Source organism: Mirounga angustirostris, unplaced genomic scaffold, assembly GCF_029215605.1.
Source record: "Mirounga angustirostris isolate CCGP_5_RB_7025 unplaced genomic scaffold, mMirAng1.0.hap1 SCAF_7, whole genome shotgun sequence".
NCBI classification, from domain to species: domain Eukaryota; kingdom Metazoa; phylum Chordata; class Mammalia; order Carnivora; family Phocidae; genus Mirounga; species Mirounga angustirostris.
Genome location: NW_026991715.1, coordinates 92836792 through 92857086, shown reverse-complemented (window position 1 = coordinate 92857086; position 20295 = coordinate 92836792). Strand labels below are relative to the sequence as shown.

Here is a 20295-nt window from a genome sequence, read left to right as displayed (position 1 = left end):
GATAACACACTCCTAATGTCTTTCATCAGGGAGAGTGCCATCCCTTTTAAGAGCTCACCTGATTAGGTCAGGACCACTCGGTAATTTTCCTTAAAGCCAGCAGTACAGTCTAATACAATCTAATCTTGGGAGCGACTGTCCCATCATACTCACCATCCTGGGGTTGGATAGGGTGTGTATACCAGGGGATGAGAATCTTGGGGGAATATCTTCGAATTCTGCCTATCACAGAGGGCTGGGGGCGGAGAGGAGGTGGAGATGAGATGACTCATTGTTACATGAGAAACTCCTTTGTAAAGTAAATAGGTTGTATTTCATTCTGTGGCTGTCTCACAGAGAAGAAGGAATAACTAGTATTTATTGAACATCTAGTTGTCAGCTACTACACAGAGCAGTTTCATGTATTATCTGTTTAATTCTTAGCATCCTGAGACAGAGGTTATTATCTTCATTTTACAAAAGGGGAAACTGAGGCTCAGTTTGTAAGGTCACTTGGCCTGGAGTCACTCCACTGATATTTGGTGTAGCTGGAATTGAAATGCAATCTTGTCTAATATTCAATCTCATATTTTTTTCTGCCTCTCTATAGTAATAACAGAAGCTTTCATTTTAAAAATTCAGTTTATTCAAACTAAAACAAAAACACACAATTCACTCATTTCCCATCCCCTACACCCCACCTCTGGCAACCACTGATCTGTTCTCTGTTATCTGTGAGCTTGTTTTTTTATATGTAAAACATATGAGAGAGGTCATATAGTATTAATCTTTCTCTGACTTACTTCACTTAGCATAATGCCCTCAAAGCCCATTCATGTTGCCACAACTGTCAAGATCTCATTCTTTTTTATGGCTGAGTAATATTCCATTATATATACTATAATCTCTTTACTCATCCATCCATTTTGATAAAGGCCATATTTTTTAGTTATGTCTAATGACATTGCTGCCCTTGAAAGAATTTGTGTCATTTGATTGGGATGAGGGGATATGACAGCGGTCATCTCAGTGGAGATAAGGCAAGTCGCTCTCCTGCATCTCTGCCCTTTCTTCAGGAGCCCACTGATAGAGGTCATTCCTATCCTGGCCCTCTCTGGAGGGAGAGTGGATCAGAAGAGAAGTCCTAGCCGGACTTAACCCATTCCAGCAGGGAAGCCAAGCAGTTACCCACTGGATCTGTGCATCACCAAGAAATAACCATTCCTTTTTTCCCTGTTCTCATATCTGAGTGTGGAACAAAAAAAACAGAGCAAGATTTGAAAGATCTGGATATAGCCTTTGTGCTTGGAGAATTCCAATAACCAAGAGCTGAGCTCATGATTAAGTGGGCAAGGAGTGTTTGTAGAATGAACACTCCCATGCATATGTTATTTTAAAGCACACTCTGCTGCTAACCTTGCCTTGTGTCTCACAAGCTCATGAGTCCCTCAAGGGTTGGCTCCTTAACCAGTTAATCTTTGCGTTGGTAAATGGTTGTGGAATTAATTAGGAGCTCCGGGGCTGCTTGATTTGTTTTGCCCTTAATATGCTATGGAAGCAGCCTGATATAGTGGGACTCAGGAGTTCTGGGTTCCTCTTTTTTTTTTTTTTTTTTAAGGATTTATTTATTTATTTATTTGACAGAGAGAGAGAGACACAGTGAGAGAGGGAACACAAGCAGGGGAGCAGCAGGCAGAGGGAGAAGCAGGATTCCCGCGGAGCAGGGAGCCCGACGTGGGGCTCGATCCCAGGATCCTGGATCATGACCTGAGCTGAAGGCAGACGCCCAATGACTGAGCCACCCAGGCGCCTCTTCTTCGTTCCTCTTACAACTTTATTTATCACTGATTCACTGTGGGATATTAAGCTCTCTAGCACTTAGTTTCTTCCTCATTAAAATGAGGAACAGGGACTTGACCTCTGGTCCATTCCAGCCCTGCAGTTCTCTGAAATACGTTACCACACCGTAGCTGCCTCAGTAGTTCGAATAATTTCAGATGGTTGGTTATTAGGCTGGCCTTCAGGTTATGGAGACATGTGAAACAGTTTGGGCAAGTGTGAAGGGTACACTTAGTTCTCTTTTCTTGGACACATGAAGTAATAGATTCATTGGAATATGATCTCTTCCTCCACCCACTTCCATCAATTCAGAGTAGATTTTTTTCTCCTTCCAGTTTTCCACCGTGTTTATCAGCTTTAAAGGGAAATTTTAAGTCAGGCGGTAGTCAGAAGGGCAGGCACAGAGCTCAGCTGGTTAGAGGGGAAAAATTCCTCCATGAAATTTCAAGTGAACTGACCTGGGCTTTTTCCCAAGGAATTTTCTTGAACTGTAGTTTGTTGGTTTGGTTTGGTTTGTTTTTAAGTGAGATGTTTTGCTTGATTGGAAACATTAAGAGTAGTATGTAAAATTAAATTTTAGAAAGTTTCTGGATCCTGATCTGAACAAAGTGGACTTTGTTCTTGATTTAGGATATTTTTTTCTTTACCTCAGGTAACAAAGGCTTATGATGGACTTCATCAACAATCAGCAGATGGATTCTTTGTTTCCTTAACTCCCAGACAGATTAGGTTTAGTTAAATGGATGCCTTCTGAAATGTTGTCCATTAAAAAATATTTCAGAAGATAACTTTTACAGGGGAACGTTAGTCTAACCTGATTTCTGGTTCAGAAGCTACTACCGCCTACTTAGTATTTATGACCACAGGCAAACCATTTAACCTCTCTCTGCCTCGGTTTCCTTCACTGTATTGTGGGAAAATTAAAGATTATATGTGAAGTATAGCATCTGTATTTTTTAAAGCTCCCTGAGTGATTATAATGTGCAGCCAGGATTGAGAAGCACTGCTATACATCATACAAAGTGCTGGGAGATGGTGCTTTTATTTCATTCTGTACATTTTTTGATGAAAAAAAAAAAGATCAGTTTAGGTTCTAGCATATTTTTTATCTAGTACTTCTAAGCATTGGCCAGTTATTTCAGTCTCTTACAAAAGGACGAACGACTGTTTTTACAGTCAGCCTCTATTGCCTGCTGGGATTGGGGAAGTCCTGGGTCTGTGTGGAATTTTCCATGACTCTTCGCTGCGCACCATTAGCGCTCACTGCAGTCACAGAGCTTTTCAGTGTGTCTGCCTGTGCTGTCCTCTTTCTTTGTTTCACAGTGACAGATAGATGTGATCTCAACTACAAGTCTTGGTATTTTGTTTGTGTTTAATATTCTTGTTCTAAGGACAGATCAGAGCATCTCATCCGAATTAGCTTTTTGTTTATAAAGTGAGTCAGCCTAGGGTATCTGTTTTGGCCTGATTTCCTCAGGTATCGTGTTTCCTGTCACAAAACCACCTTCTGTGGGGTGGGGCGGGAGGGCGGGTTCATTTGTTTCTGTAGGTGCGAGCTTTGGGGCTTCGGGTGCAGTGCTGGCAGATTCTTCAGCGGTCCGGTCATTGGTGATCAGAATTGGCTTTTTGATCCTTTGACTGGAAGAGTTCTAAAAATGACAGCAACTCAAAGAAAAGAGATGTAACCGGTTAACAGCTTGGTTGGGTTTGGCTGGTTCCCCTCTTATAGGGGAATTTAAAGTGCTAAAATTTTAGAAGGAGACTCCTGTAGCAATATCTCTCCTTTTCCTTGGAAAGCAGTTCCCTCTATTACGTGCAGAGAAGATAGCTGCATCAGATTATATTACTAAAATCTCCTCTCCCAGATCAGTCGCTGGAGGCTGGGACCTCCCTGCAAAATGAGTCTCTGATCACTTCATACATATTATGAAAGGCAGTGTGTGTTCTGCTTCATTCTGGTCTCTGCTCAAATGTTACCTCCTTGGAGAAGCCCTCCCTGACTACCTCCATCATTCTCTATTCCTCCATCCTACTTTATTTCCTTTCTGACATTATGTTATGTAAGCTTTGTGAAGATAGTGACGCTTCATTTTCTCCTTTCTTTTCCTGGGGCCTGGAACCTAGTAGGTGCTCATTAAATATTTGTTTAATAAGTAAAACATAGAATGGTTTGAATGGCCAGATATTTGTGTATTATCTTCCTTTTTGTTCTTTGCTTTGGTTTTAGCTCAGTGATTCTCAAACTTTGCTGGATATACGTTATCACTGTGTCAGACATAAAACCACTTACTCAGAACTTTGCAAGCTGTAGAAGAAAATTTTAAAGGCAATTTTGACTGTGTACTTTTTTCACTTTTAACCTTGAGGTAGTATGTAACACCACTGTACTTCCTCCATAAATAGTCTGTATAGTACAGAGGAATACGTTGTTGCTTAGATTCTCAAGTAAGCTGGGGGAATTAAATACCCATTTGGTTCAGCTCCGCTGGGGCCAGAAGATGTGTTACATATTTTAGTGGAGATGGTGATTAGAGAAGGGGAGCTCAAGTGTTACAGCCTAATTGAAAGATGGTGGGCTGAAATTTAATCTTGGCTCTCTCAGTAAAAATGGATGTGTGCTATCATTTGTGGGTCTTAGCATTTAGAGAATGGATAAAGTAACACCCATTCTTCCTGAGCTTGGAAGTTGTGATGATGCTAAATTGAAATTAAGTAAAGATAATTTGAGGTAAAGATCTTATATGAATGGGGGAAATCTTGGATGCTTGGAATTAAGGTAATGAGAGAAAAGACAACTATGGTGAAACCTCACTGCTTTGTCACTATGTATTGAAACAAAGGCAGGGTATGCTTTTTGAAACAGGGTTTATAAGATACGCTACTATCAGCACCATGTGTTTTATGAACTTAAGTGTATGGAAGGTTTGGTCCGAGCAGAATAGATTTAAATTTTACTAAAGCATTCGTTTTCATCCTAGTTGAAAATGGTACTGTTCCAACATGAGTTCACCACTTTCTTTTGTTGCTTTTCCTCCCCCCATCATTCTTTTAGTTGGTTGATTGCAATTCTGGCCCAACTCAACCCTCTCTTTGGACCACAGTTGAAAAATGAAACCATCTGGTACCTCAAGTATCATTGGCCTTAAGGAGGAAGACCTGCTCTCCAGTGCTCCATCATTGAGGTGACTATACCCTCGACCTTTCACATCAGTGTTGTCTGTCACACTGTCAGCTAGAGGTTGCCTTGACTTTTCCTCAGAAAACTACAGCCATTTTAACACTTGGCAAGGGCAGGCTGCTCAAAGTAAACATCTGAAGAGCAGAAATAAATTTGGAACTTAGGCCATTCACTTTACCAAAGGATTTATTCATAAGAGTCTTTTAAATTCTGCTGTTACCCAGCCATTTATTTATTTATTTATTTTAAATTTTTTAAGATTTTATTTATTTATTTATTTATTTGACAGAGAGAGAGAGAGAGAGTTAGTGAGAGCCAGGAACACAGCAAGGGGAGAGGGAGAAGCAGGCTTCCCACTGAGCAGGGAGCCCGATGCGGGGCTCGATCCCAGGACCGTGGGATCATGACCTGAACCAAAGACAGACGCTTAATGACTGAGCCACCCAGGCGCCCCTTACCCGGCCATTTAAATAAAGTTTGCATGCAGTCTTTCAGACACAGGAGCATGACTGTTTATACTGGATATTGTAGGATTCTTAAAGTTGCTGACAGATTTTAAATTAAGGGCATTTCTGAATGCTTTGGATAGAGAGAGACAGGTGCCCTTTGAAAACTGAAGTTAAAATTGTAGGTTTTATTTGGTTCAGAAGATCAGGGAGGTAAGGAGTGGTATAGTGGGAAGATTTATTCACTGGCCGAGAGTCAGAAAACCTGTCATTTAGTTTGTTCCTCTTTTTCCATTATTTTGATAAATGAAAGTCAGCACTCAATGCTTGCCTAGATTCTGGTTCCGCTTTTTTGGCAAGAGTGTTTTTTAGGTGGTACTGTGAACTCATATCAAGAGACACACGATGTCTGACTCTCCTGTCTTTTGTGATGCTATAATGATCAGTGGGTTCAGGTAACAGCACCCTGGTCCGTCCAGTTGCAAAGTTCTCTGCCAGCCTTTTATCTGGGGACTTTATCCATTGATGATCTTAGCCTGAAGTAAACATTTCAGTAGAAAGTGCAAAATGATGATTTTCTAGTTCCATCGTTACATCTGCATTTGATTAGATGAAATGTTTCTATAAGGATGAACTTACCCTCATTCTAGGGTTGTATAGTAACCTTGAAATATAGATCATACAGGAAAAGCAGTATACATATTTAATTCTTTTCTTTTAATTTTCAGGGTAAGATGTTAGTGCCCAAGTTACTTCCAGGGTATCCAGAGAGGTTTTTTCTTTCCTTTTGAATTTTAATTAGTTACATTTATTACCCTTTTAATGTTCAGTTGTTCTTTCTTTGGCCTACGGGAGCCTGTCTAGACTGGCTTCTATGTCCTTTTGATATTAGTCCTTGGTAGTTTCCTTACTTACTGGCAACATCAAGATGCTCCAGACCCCTCTGTGTGTGTTTCCTGTCCCATACTTGGAATCAGCTGTTCCTCAGATTGCTTTCTAAATTTCCCACTGAAAGGATCCCTGGTTCACTAGTCGGTTCTCAAGCCCAGCTGGCTGTGGTTCCTTCAGTGGGAAATGGATTTAAAAGCCAGGATCTGATTGTTAGGTGCATCCATTTCTGCGGGCGTTGTTGCTTCTAAGTCTTTACAGTGGACAGAGCCAGGAAGTAGTTCTAAGAAGAAAAAAATCATGAGTTCGTGTTAGTACCTTTTTTTTTTTAAAGATTTTACGTATTTATTTGACAGAGAGGGAGAGAGCACAAGCAGGGGGGAGAGGTACAGAAGGAGAGGGAAAAGCAGGCTCCCCATTGAGCAGGGAGCCCGATGCGGGGCTCGATCCCAGGACCCTGGGATCATGACCTGAGCCAAAGGCAGATGCTTTAACTGACTGAGCCTCCCAGGCTCCCCTCATGTTAGTACTTTTAATTCAGATTTAACATTACATGGTTTTTACTACTTTGGTTTTATTCTTGAATATCATTCACATATGCTGAAAATCTTGGCTCCTACAGACAATTTAATTACTTATTTTCATTATCCTGCAATATATATAGTTTCAAAGTAACATCAGTTAGCTACTAACTCTAAGTTTATTGAGTGCAGTTTAGGATTTCTTTGCTGCTTTATGTGTCCTTAGAACAAATAAAGAAAAAAATGTCATTTTCTGAGGTCACTTGAAATATTTTCTCTCATCATAACCAATTGATACATAATTAGATTGTTTTATTTTGTGTTCAATTCAAAGTAATTTTTTTATTTGCTACTGTTTTTTGAATATGTAAAACATATTTCCAAAGTAAAAATTATAAACAAGATACATTCAGAGAGGTCTTCCTCTGTTTCATGTTGCCAAGATAAGCAAATACATACATACATATTAATCTATATATGTATGCATATATACATACATGTGTATATCCCCCACACACAGCTATTACAGAAGAGATTCCATATTATGTATACTATTCTGTACCTTGCTTTTTTTCACTGAACAATATATCCTAGAGATTGCTCTTATCAGTGTATAGAGATCTTCCTCAATTCTTTTTATAGTGATTGATGTACTTTTGGATTGTTTCTAGTCTTTTGCTATTATTGATAAAGGCACAGTATCATCCTAAACATAAGACATTTTATATTTTTGCTGGTGATCTTTGGATTAGAGTCCATGAGAATTGAATCTGGTTTAAAGGTATATATGCTTTTTCTAGCTATTACTCCATTCCCTTCTATAGGGATTATACCATTTTTACATTTCCACCAACAATATACGAGAGTGCCTATTTCCTCACAGCCTGGATTTTTGCCAGTCTGATAGGTAAGTAGTCAGGTGTTTTTTTGTTTTTGTTTTTTTTCTTAGAGTTCTGTCTTTGCCCAAAGGGGAGTGTATATTCATATGTATTGTCTGATTTATAAGATTTTTTTTTTTAACCTGTCTTTTTTTTTCATCAAATTCTCCTGTTTGTTATCCTTCCTTTTAACTCTAGTGGATATTAGGTAAGGATGTTGATTGGGGCAGAGACCTTCAGGCCTCAGTTGGATCTCCTTCCAGCATTGCCTTTCACTTAACTTCTCTGAGCCTCATTTCCTTCCCTTGTAATAAAAGCGAATTGGACCCTGTGGGTCTGGAGAACAGTGAATGTGTGATCTGAAGGTTTCGTTTGTCCACATTTTCAATCTCAAGTTAACCTGACAGACAAATTCCTTGTTTGCACTCTGGTCCACAGCACAAACCAGGGCTGCTTGAAGCCCTTATATTAAAGGTGGTTCCTTTACAAGCAGATTCCAGGAAGCAGGAGGACATAATCAGGAGAACCCTAACTAAGAATGTCCTGTCACAAATATTCTATTATGGTAGTGCCATAACTGTAGGTCTTTGGAGTTATCACATGAAGAGATCTAATATCTGCCTAACGTGGGAGCAAACAACTCCTGTGACCGGACTTCACTTTTCTTTGTGGTAAATCGAAAGACTGAGCTAAATTCCCTTTTGAACTTTGTGGGATGATAAAGGAGTCCAGAAACCAGATTTAGGCCTGTCTTCATCTGCTAAGGAAAAGTGTTTGATTTTGTGCATGATTAGAGGCCAGATTTTGGGAAGTAGGAGGTGTAAACCAGACATGGTATTCAGCAGAGGAAAATGAGGAATAGTCGTGAAAGCTTTAGAGTAATTTTATATAGATGGAATTGACTTGATTTCAACAGCACAGTTAAATACCTAGCTGATCTTTTGCTACTTTAATCACTTTACTTGCCATGATTTTCTTTCATGTGTTGATGATAGACTGAGTTACAGCACATTATATTTATTGGCTGGGAATCTTCCTGGTACTAATATAAGAACAGCGCTCATTCCATCTCTGCCCCCTGCCAGCCCCGTCTGCCTCTCCTAGATTCCTAAGATGCTTCCGTAACTGTCACATCAAGACGGCTGGGGCGCCTGGGTGGCTCAGTCGTTAGGGTCTGCCTTCGGCTCAGGTCATGATCCCAGAATCCTGGGATCGAGTCCCACATCGGGCTCCCTGCTCTGCGGGAAGCCTGCTTCTCCCTCTCCCACTCCCCCTGCTTGTGTTCCTGCTCTCGCTATGTCTCTCTCTGTCAAAAAAATAAATGAAAAAATTTTTGGAAAAAAAAAAAAGACGGCTGTTTTGTCATGGCCCATTTTCCTACAGCCTTGGGGATGTGATGCTAGTGTGGAATCTCCTTGGAGTGGATTTGGCTTCAGCCCCAGCATCCTTTAAGTTAGTTGGTTTACCACACCATTGTAATCTTTTAGATGAGTTGATATGGCTTACTGTAGTCCTAAAGGGCAGACATTCTATTTTATTAAAGAGTCTGGACAGGAGAGGAATAAAGTGTATTGGTAATTAGGCCTCTGCCCAGGGGGGGCTGTTTTTCTATGCATTCCAAAAATATTTGAGTGCTCATGAGGTGCATGGTACTGAGTGGGGATTTCAGGGAAGGCTTTGGGCTCTGAAGAGGTTTGTGATTTGTTGAGAGGTTGAAATGAAGCCATATTTGTGAAAACTTAAACGGTGCAAGGTGTTTTGTGGTTAAAAAGTGTATCTTTTACTCTGCTCTCTCTGACCGGATATGCTGTTGCCACTTCAGACTGTCATGTCTTCGTTTCAGTTCCTGAGGTTACAGGTTTCACTGTCACTTAGAGTCAGAACCTATCCGATCACTTCTTTCTCCTCTTCCTCGAATCCAGTTGATCCTGTGAATGGCTCTTATGTCTGCTTCTCCTCCCTGTCCCTCCTTTGGGCGCCCTGATTTCTGACCTTGATCATTACGGCTCCAAGACATTACAGGGGCTCTTCATCAGGTCCCTCTGCTCTGTAGTCACTATATCTATGAAACACCACCCTTTTTGTCTTCCTGATACAGCACTTCCTGAAAGAGATTACTGCTTGCCCCAGAAGCTTTCAGTAGTTCTCCATAGGCTACTGCAGGGTTGTTGTTTTTTTTTAAACTTGAAGTCCCTGAGTTTAGTGGATACCTGCCCCTTGGAATGCTCTGTAACATGTGGTAAGCACAGCTTTTGTCAGGGTCGCCAAAGTTCCCATGAGCCACGGAAGGTAAGAATGACTAACCTGCAGATTATGTCCAGCTTCCCAAGTTGGCGGTCAAGGCCTTTCCAGTTGCCTTCAAACCACTTTTGCAGCCTTTCTTCACTGCTTTGCTCTAAGACCTATTGGTTCCAGCCCTGCCATTTCCATGTTCTTGACTTAATGAACTTTGCTTAGCCTTTCCTGTTTCTCACTGCCCTACGACATTCATTAATTTAGGAGGCAGATTAGTAAACACACTATTCTGCAGACATCCTCTCTGCTCTCTTGCCTTCATTCACCCATTCTCTCAATTCTTTCTGATGTTTTCTCTCTGAGTGTCCAGCTTGCAAATCCTTGTACTTTCTTTTCTGGCCACTTGGTCTCAAAGTGATTTCCTTTCTCCCTAGATGTATTTAGCTCTCCAGTTTTTGCCATTCATTTTGTGCATTGCCTTGACTTGTTAAATACACATACCTTTCATTTGCTTGGATATCTCTTGTAGTTAATCTATAATAAACACGTATCTTACACATAATTGTAAAGAAGGAACTGTTTTGTGACTTTATCTAAAACAAAAAAATACAGATAAAAATGAAACCTATTTTTTGATTAAAAAAATATATATTCATTCATCCTCCCTTGAACAGATTTGCTGGTTCTGCCCTTAATATATTTATGTTGTCTTCATTCTCCCATTGTATCTGAAAATAGCTTTAGTGATTTCCTTATTTTATAAAATGAGAACATGGACCCTTTGGTTGAGTTCCTCCCCACCCACCCCCAGATGGCTATTTCATGTCAGAGAGACAATTAGAATATGTGCTTCTTTAATTCACTCCCAGATCAAACCACAAGTCCATGCCATTTAACATAACACTCACTCACATTTATCTGAAACTAGTATCATTGAGCTTACGTGAAAATTACTGTTTCTCTGTGGTTTTCCAAAGGTGTGAAGACTTATTTTTCCCTTTTGTTATTCATGTGTCCAAAAAGGTCTAAACAATGAGGAGGTCTAACCTATGTGCTTCATAAAAAATTAACACACAAAACATCTGTATTCACTGCTTCAGTATTCTCAAGTTAAATTTATCATCTGCTTGGAACTCAGGGCTGTGCAGATGGATTGTTCTGCTGGCCTAAGGAGAAGAGGAAATGATCATTAGATTAAAGGTTTTATGAGGCTGTGAGGCCACAAGAAACCAGTAGCTCTGGTAATTGCCCCTCCCTGGCCCGATGTGGTTATTTTCCTAGTACATTGTAAAAAACAGTCCTCTGATTATATCTTGAGTTGAATGTGTTTTGTTAGCAGTGTCCCTCCTTAGTGGGTCCAGCAGTCTGGTGCTTTCCATATTGAGGGTGACTGGACTGCCCCAGCTGGCTCCAGGAAGACTTACCAGCAGCCTTGTGTTTGTTTCTGGGCATTATGGACCCCAGGCCTTGGGAAACCTATTATTTTACCACAGTGCTCTGTGGATTCTCCTGGTTGTGCCCACTGATTGGGAAAACCTCAAAGGCCCATCAGATCTCCTACGTCCTATTTGACCTTCAGTCTTGTCAGATATGCCTGCTTATAAACCATGTCTCTTCCCAGTTTAACTAGCTCCTTGCCCACATGTACCTAACCCTCAACGTTCTGGCAAATTGTGTGTCATAACCAGCTTGTCTTCTTTTTTCTTTTTCTTTTTTTTTTTAAGATTTTATTTATTTGAGAGAGAGCGAGCGTGCACATGAGCGGTAGGGAAGGGGCAGAGGAAGAAGCAGACTCCCGCTGAGCAGGGAGTCTGATGCGGGGCTCCATCCGAGGACCCTGGGATCATGACCCGAGCCGAAGGCAGACGCTTAACTGACTGAGCCACCCAGGCACCCCTTAACCAGCTTGTTTTCTTTTCTGCCAACTAAGGTTTTGTGTGGAAATTTCCCTTGAAAGCCACTATTTACTTAATTTTTATATTCTCTTCATTGGCTTTTAATTTTGAAAGCAGCATATGTGGCTTTGTTTATATAGTCCTTTATTTTATCTTTTTTAAAGATATATTTATTTATTTATTTGACAGCACAAGCAGGGGGAGCGGCAGGAAGAGGGAGAGGGAGAAGCAGACTCTGCTGAGCAGGGAGCCCGATGCGGAGCTCGGTCCCAGGTCCCTGAGACCATGACTGGAGCTGAAGGCAGACGCTTAACCAACTGAGCCACCCCAGCACCTCTATACAGTTCTTTAAAATAAGCTTTATATAAAGGAGTTTATGCAACCACTGCTATGAGTTTGATGTGTGAAGATTCCTATTTTAAAAGTTTGCTAGCTGAGGGGCGCCTGGGTGGCTCAGTTGGTTAAGCGACTGCCTTCGGCTCAGGTCATGATCCCAGGGTCCTGGGATCGAGCCCCGCATCGGGCTCCCTGCTCAGCGGGAAGCCAGCTTCTCCCTCTCCCATTCCCCCTGCTTGTGTTCCCTCTCTCACTGTCTCTCTGTCAAATAAATAAATAAAATCTTTAAAAAAAAAAAGAAAAGTTTGCTAGCTGTAAGAGGATAGGGGCAAATAGGGATTCTTGAAGTGAACTCATTAGATTCCAGTAGGATTAGTCTGAGTCAACTTCCTGCTTTCCATGACACAGTCAAACTGTTAGTTATGATCCTCAGTTCAGCATTTTCTTCGATAATCGGACCTATTGTCACAGCCCTGCAAAACCTGTCCAAACTGGGACTTTACTTGAGCCCACTTTTCATTCAAGTATTTATTGAGTACACCTATATATTTTTAAATTATTGGCCTGATTGACTTTTCTTGATGTTATTAACCTCTTGTCCACTTAAGGATGGCGTAAGGATCAGTTACTAGAACGGCTTTGTTTTGCAGGTCATGAAGAGAATTCCTCTAGATGCAAAATCAACTCCAAACCCAGACCACCTTCTTTGACTCGCCTCTTTTGGCCGTCAGCTGCCTTAAATATTCACACCACGTTTGAATATCTTATTCTACAATGCAGTATTTTTCCTGTCACCTTTTTTACGTTTTGACGAATTATGTGCCTACTTAACCTAAACTGTGCTGACTCTGTAAAGTGTTTATGCACTCTTCTGAGATAGAAGGTGCTATTCTTCTGAGAAATACGTTGTTCTCTCCTTGGAACCTGTGAATTTGAAGATGACTCCTGCCTGGTCACAAGATGGGAATCAGCAAAGTGTTTAACTGTCACAAGACAGAATCCAGTGGGGCAGTCAGTAGGAGAGCATGTTCAGAGGGGCTGTTGGTCCCAACAGAATTGCACCAAAGTATATTTTCAGGATGACTTTCTTATTTCTGCCATCTGCTGGAATAAATTATTTTTCTCTGTGGAAATCTGGTTTCAGTGTTTATTAAGTTCATTTTTGTAAGCTTTTCCGCCTCTAGATGATGCCTTTAAAAAAAAATGATTTTGTAGTTCAAACTGAGGTTGGAAATATGAACGTGGTCATGTAGTTTGATGTACCTGAAGAGACTGGTGAGTACTTTTCTTAATCATTAGTAATCATTTGGGTGCTTACTGTAGCCAAGGCACTGGAGGAATCAAAGGTGTGGGAATTGAGGTCCCTGTAAGTTCAAGAGCTGATACACAATCTGGTGAGGTAAGGTCGGTCTACATGGAACTGTAATCCGAGGCCGTGTTAGACCATTGTCCATAAAACAGTGGTTATGATGGTGAGCAACTAGAGGGTCCGTACCCAGCAAAGGTACAAGATGGAACTGGCAGTTCCTTGTACCATCACACCCTCAGAGATAGTACCGGAGAAATCAGGACGGATTAAAAAGCCTGGGCTGGGACGGTAATTCTGTATTTTGGTAGCAGCCCTCTGAATAATTCACTCATTTGGGGACTTTATTAGCTTTAAGAAATTAAAAATTTAAATGGATCTAAATTTTCACCAGCCCATGGCTTTTCGACAGCTAGCCAAGCCAAGAATGGATTTCCTGTTTTGCAGTTTGTGCTTTTCTATTCCTCCCAAACTGTCTGAACTTGTTGCTTTGCTGTTCTTAATAGTAAGAGTTTCAGGGGCGCCTGGGTGGCTCAGTCATTAAGCGTCTGCCTTCGGCTCAGGTCGTGATCCCAGGGTTCTGGGATCGAGCCCCACATCGGGCTCCCTGCACCGCGGGGAAGCCTGCTTCTCTCTCTCCCACTCCCCCTGCTTGTGTTCCCTCTCTCACTATGTCTCTCTCTGTCAAATAATAAATAAAATCTTTAAAAAAAAAAAATAAGAGTTTCAAGTTGAAATGACTGTCCTGCTTTCATTTCTTTCTTTTCATTCTTTTATTTTGAACTTCAAATTTTCTTGAGAGGCAACTCCATACTTTACATTTCCAGCAAAAGGGTCTTTTTAGCTTATTTCATGGAATCCATAAAACAGTGAAGATCTGACACTGGAGGGACCATAGTGGCAAACCCTAGCTAACCCATGGTTTTATAGATAAAGAATCTGAGCCCAGACAGGGCTTAATGCAGCTGGTCCGAAGCAGACCAGGGAGTAGGATCCATATTTTTTAATTTCCCCTCTAGAGCCCTTCTCACTTGCCACCCTGCCTTTCCCAAAGTTGGAGCCAGCTTTGAGTTTCAGGTATTAGGGAAGAATTCTTTTTTTTTTTTTTTTTAATTATTATTTTTTTTTTTTTAAAAGATTTTATTTATTCATTTGAGAGAGAATGAGAGAGAGCACATGAGAGGGGGGAGGGTCAGAGGGAGAAGCAGACTTCCTGCTGAGCAGGGAGCCCGATGCGGGACTCGATCCAGGGACTCTAGGATCATGACCTGAGCCGAAGGCAGTCGCCCAACCAACTGAGCCACCCAGGTGCCCCTAGGGAAGAATTCTTCCAGGCTGTCTCCCATCAGAGCAATTCACTTGACCTTAATATTTGTCATTGAAGAAAGCAATGCTGGTGGTTACTGTGGGTACATAAAAGGATGCTGCAGTCTCTGAACCCTAACCATGGGTGAAGTGTGACTCCATTGCAGCTGTCTACCCAGATTCTTCAAGTCAGGCCATCCCATTATTGCTGGGGGTAGCCTAAAACCTTCCAAACGCCACTCTGCACTGCTTTCTTGCAAAGCACCACGGTTTTGAAGCTGAGCCTTGTGATGTCTCTTGTAGTGGCACTTCCTTTGAGTGTTGCTTTCGCCTGTCTTGAGTTCAACATATGGCATTAGCTGATAGGGAGCCTACGTTGTTTCAGCACAGCAGACCTTAGCTGTGGCATGGCATGCTTGTGGCCGTGATGGAGGACAGCGTTCATGATCATGGTTCGGCACAGTTCCAATTTAATGGCATAGTTGAAAGCAGAGGTCATGACCCTAGCTGATCCAAGTCCCTGAGTCCTGCCTTATTCTGTCACTTTGTACTGATCCGTTTTTGTACTTCCCATTTGCTCTCAATTAGACATTTTGAGACATCAACTGGATTACATTGCTTTTTGCGTTTGGACTTGCCACTTGGTGGGATCCAATTCCTACGGACACAAGTCAGCAAGAGTAGTGTGTTGGCTGCATTAATAACAGAAACACAAGGATGTGAGCACTGAAGGGGCTGATTCTGTGCCAGGGAGGTTTTGATTGTCCCCCAGAAGGGAACATACTGCTCAGTAAGCCTCCTAGGGAAGTAAAGGGCCCTAATTACAGCTCAGGCCTGAACCTGGAGGCTTCTCTCCCAACCCTAGTGGGACTTAAACTGCTGGTGAGGCCCTAATGGCCTCAGCATAAAGCATCTGAAGAAGAAAGGAGCTCATTTCCCAGCCACGTTGGAGAGCAAAGACTTCCCAGAGACTGATCACAAGTCCCTAAAGGCCAGGTACTGTGACTGTCATCACCTAGCTTTATGGCTATTGTTGAAATGAGGGAATGAGACAATCAACTCATTTTTTTATGAGGGAAACTTGCTAAGTTCCCTTTGTCCAGGAAGTCACTTAGCCCTTGAGCTTGTTTCCTCATTTATGACATTTTCAGGAATATTAAATACAACTAATATGTAAACTCGGATACATGTTTTCTCCCCACCTCATTCCTAGTAATTGACCCGTTTTGTTACAACATGGCCCGTCGTCTGAGATGGATGGATGGCTGTGAATCACATTTTGTTTGACCGTTCTCTTGCTCCAGTGATTGTCAGGACCCTAGCTTGGAAGGAGCCCCATCCAGGCCTTTAAAAGGATATTGGAAATGTCCTACTCCTCTAAAGCCTGTCCAGATGAATATGGTGTGGACTCCTGGCATGATCATTAGACTAGGAGAGGCCCCAGGTTTGCAGTCTTACTCCATCACCTGCAAGCGGTATTAACTTTGAGCAAATCATTTAATTTCTGAGCCTCAGTTTTTTTTATCTACGAAGTGGGGATAATCCCTGCCTTTTCTGCTATACAAGCTTGTTACCAAGTGAGATGTTGGTGAAGATGATTTGTAATTTTTAATAATACACAAAGAGAGGGGTGCCTGGGTGGCTCAGTTGGTTAAGTGACTGCCTTCGGCTCAGGTCATGATCCTGGAGTCCCGGGATCGAGTCCCGCATCGGGCTCCCTGCTCGGCAGGGAGTCTGCTTCTTCCTCTGACCCTCCTCCCTCTCATGCTCTCTGTCTCTCATTCTCTCTCTCTCAAATAAATAAATTAAAAAAAAAAAATACACAAAGAGTATTTTCCAAAGAAAGGACAAAACCGCTAGGATCCCCTGATGACTTTTTATTTCTGTAAAGACAGGCCTTAGGGGGGCAGCCAACTGATTTTTTTTTTTTTTCTAGATATGGTTTCCCTTTTGATTAGTCATTTGGTGCTTCGGTTACAGAAAAATCAAGACATACACCAGGCTCCAGGCCTGAACTCTGAGCAGGGAGATGGATCTCTTAGAAACAATCCTAGCGTAAGTGTCTGGACCACATCCTTCCTGCCCTTCCAGGTTCTATGTGAGTCCTACAAGCTCTTCTACCAGAACGGGAGTATTTCTGGCATGATTTAAGATGTAGTCATTGTTTTCTTTGAACAATGTTTTTGTTGTTTTCTTCAAGCGTATTATGATGTCTGTACCCTTATCACTGACCCAACAATATTTTACCCTATCTTACTTGGGCATTGCTTTGGAAGTAGTGTCTTTTTGCTCATTTCTGCTGGCCAGTTTTTTGACAATTGTAAGTGTTAAAATTGAGAAATGTTTTTTTGTTTTTTTTTTTAATTTTTTATTGTTATGTTAATCACCATACATTACATCATTAGGTTTTTTAAATTTTTTATTGTTATGTTAATCCCCATACATTCCATCATTAGTTTTAGATGTAGTGTTCCATGATTCATTGTTTGTGCGTAACACCCAGTAGTGCTCCATGCAGAACATGCCCTCCTCAATACCCATCACCAGGCTAACCCATCCTCCCACCCCCCTCCCCTCTAGAACCCTCAGTTTGTTTTTCCGAGTCCATCGTCTCTCATGGTTCGTCTACCCCTCCGAGAAATGTTTTTTTTTTAAAGATTTGTTTGTTTTAGAGTGTGTGAGTGAGTGGGGGGAGGGGCAGAGAGAGAATCTCAAGCAGACTCCCTGCTGAGTGTGTGCAGAGCCCTAGGAGGGCTCAGTCTTAACGACCCTGAGATCATGACCTGAGCCGAAAGCAGGAGTCCAACCCATTGAGCCACCCAAGCACCCCAAGAAATGATTTTAAATTGTTGCTTGGACTCCTGGAAGATTTGGCCCTGGATTTCATCTTCCAAAAATTTGAAGAGTCGGGACACCTGGGTGGCTCAGTTGATTGTGTCTGCCTTCAGCTCAGGTCATGAACCCAGGGTCCTGGGATCGAGTCCCGCATCGCTCCCCCCGCTTGTGCTTGCTCTCTCTCACTCTCTCTCTCTCTCTGACAAATAAATAAAATCTTGAAAAAAAAATTTTTGAAGAGTCAATTGCTCCTTTAACTATATTAAAATTTTATCTTAAAATACATATCTAGGCATTTTAGGATGCTTTCAACAACCCATCCTTCTATGCAAGTGCTCTCTTCTGTTTGAAGAACAAATATGTTTAAAATGAAGATTTTAGAAAAGAACTTTAGGCAAAAGTTATGTATTACTTTTCCCCTGTTCCTTTATTTCAATTTTCTCTCAAAAGTTGAATGGATGGAATTAATTGTAGAAAACCCTTAATTTTCAAAGAAGAAAAAAGCACAGTATAAAATAACCACCATAAAGGATATTTATCATAGCACAATTAACGGAAAGGATATTTATCATAGCACAATTTATCATAGCACAGTTAATGCCCAACATAAAGAGATGCTTTAATTTAAAGTCATACTGCATCCAACTGAGGGAGTATCATGGTACATTTAATAATTTCTTTTTTTCTGCAATGTATGCCTAGAAATGAGATTGAAAAGATAAACAAAAGTACTAACATTGCTTCTGGAACTGCAGATGGTTCAAATTTTCTTTTTCCTTTTTAGCATTTTCTAAAAAGTAAAGAAATGATAAAAGTAAAAAGAGTAAAAGAGTAAAAAGAAATGATAAAAATTATTTTAATAACAAAAAATAATAGAATTTTAAGAAAAAAAGACAGGATTTTAAACTTATGTACATAGCAAAAAGCCTGGTGCGAAATAGACCAAAATGTTGATAATGATTATTTCTATTGCAACTTTGTGTATTTTCTACAGAGAGTATATATTACTTTTATAATCGGGGGAATAAAAGGTGTTTTGGAGGGGACCATTGTCAGAATAGTGTTAATACTTCAAACATTATAGAACACACACACACTCACGTTTTTTGTTTTTGTTTAAGAGTAATTCAGGGTCAGGGGAGGGGCGCCTGGGTGGCTCAGTCGTTAGACGTCTGCCTTCAGCTCAGGTCATGATCCCAGGGTCCTGGGATCGAGTCCCACATCAGGCTCCCTGCTCTGCGGGGAGCCTGCTTCTCCCTCTCCCACTCCCCCTGCTTGTGTTCCCTCTCTCACTGTGTCTCTCCTGTCAAATAAATAAATAAAATCTTTAAAAAAAAAAAGTCAGCTAGGTCTATTAAAACACTGAAGCTATTCTGAATCAATGAAAATCAGCGAGTTCACAACAATTCTGATTAACTGTTTCGGTTGTGCAGGACAGAGTACAGAGCATTCAGCTTATAAAACTCTGGCCTCTTTTTTTGTATAGGTGCTCACAGTGATGGCATGGTGAAATGAAAAGGGAGCATTGATTTTGATTCTGCCCACATAGAAAAGTGGAAGCCTGGGGTATTAATGTTCTGGGGTCCCACATGGGTTAGAATAAGCCCCACTGTTCTTTCCCTCCCAACTGCTCCAAGCAAGTCTGTCATTGAGGCTGTGTCACTGCTTCAGTTACACCCCCTCCTTGTGAAATGTACTGGCCCTGTTTCCCCCAACTCTCACCTACCCCCCACCCCCGGCCAACTCCAAAACAGGAGTGTTCTAGTGGCTAAGGATGCTCAATAACACCGCTACCCGCATGAATCCAGTCAGGATTCAACTTAAGTTGCTGTCAGGATTTTGACATGGTTTCCATAGTTTCTTTACACTGTCCAAAGCGTGGTACTACACTGTGGGTTGCCACTCCAAAACAGAACAAGCAGAGCAGATGTTTTGTAGAAGTAGGCGATGTATTTGAGGAAGCATGAGTTGAGAAGCTAAGTGTGACTTTACAAGCCACAAAAGCTTCTCAACAACATTGAACAGGTATTTTCAGCTCCTGTTCTTTGTCCTGGTGTTAGCTGCTTGAGACAGTGGGAAGCAGGAGAGACAGCCCTGAGCTCCTGGAGTTGAGAGTTTAGCAGGAAGAGACAACTGGCTCCCAGGTGCTCCTGGTGGGTGGAGCCCAGGGTCGCCAGGTGCTATGCCTTGGACGTACTGGTTGCTGAGTAAGAGCACTAGAAACACTCACGGTGGGGGAAGGCTTCTTGAAGGAAATGACCTTTAAGGGTAAACCCAGAGGATGATTAAAAGCTAAGTCAAAATTGATGAAGCTGTTGCAAGAGTCCCGGAGGGAGAAGTATCCTGGATTATGGTGCTAGGAATGAAATGGAGTTAGAGAAGTAGTGTATTGCAGGCTAGCATGTATTAGCACATACAGATGATCGGATGTTGAGGGGATAGAGGCTGTTAAGGGACAGGAAGGAGTCAAGGACTGCAGGCAGGTTCCTCGTTGGGTGGACATTGGAGCCTTTCACTAAGATGGGGGCAGTGATGAGTTCACAGTTGTGGACAATGAGAATTTGCAGGTGCCAGAGGTATGCACAAGCAGATACCCAGTGGGCCATTGTTATGTGGATCTGGAAGTCGGGCAGGAAGACCGAGCTGGACGTGGG

The 20295-nt window shown here is 41.6% G+C and overlaps 1 protein-coding gene across 1 annotated transcript in view; it reads left to right on the top strand.

Annotated features, from left to right (window-relative positions):
* Nucleotides 1-13328, top strand: part of ATP6V0E1 (ATPase H+ transporting V0 subunit e1) — a 31512-nt gene extending 18184 nt beyond the window's left edge. Inside the window, exons 3-4 of the mRNA XM_045901166.3 lie at nucleotides 4871-5000; nucleotides 12846-13328. Of these exons, the coding sequence (XP_045757122.1) occupies nucleotides 4871-4964 (94 nt within the window). The 3' untranslated portion in view covers nucleotides 4965-5000; nucleotides 12846-13328. The remainder of the gene's footprint in view (nucleotides 1-4870; nucleotides 5001-12845) is intronic.
* Nucleotides 13329-20295: the final 6967 nt, after the last annotated feature.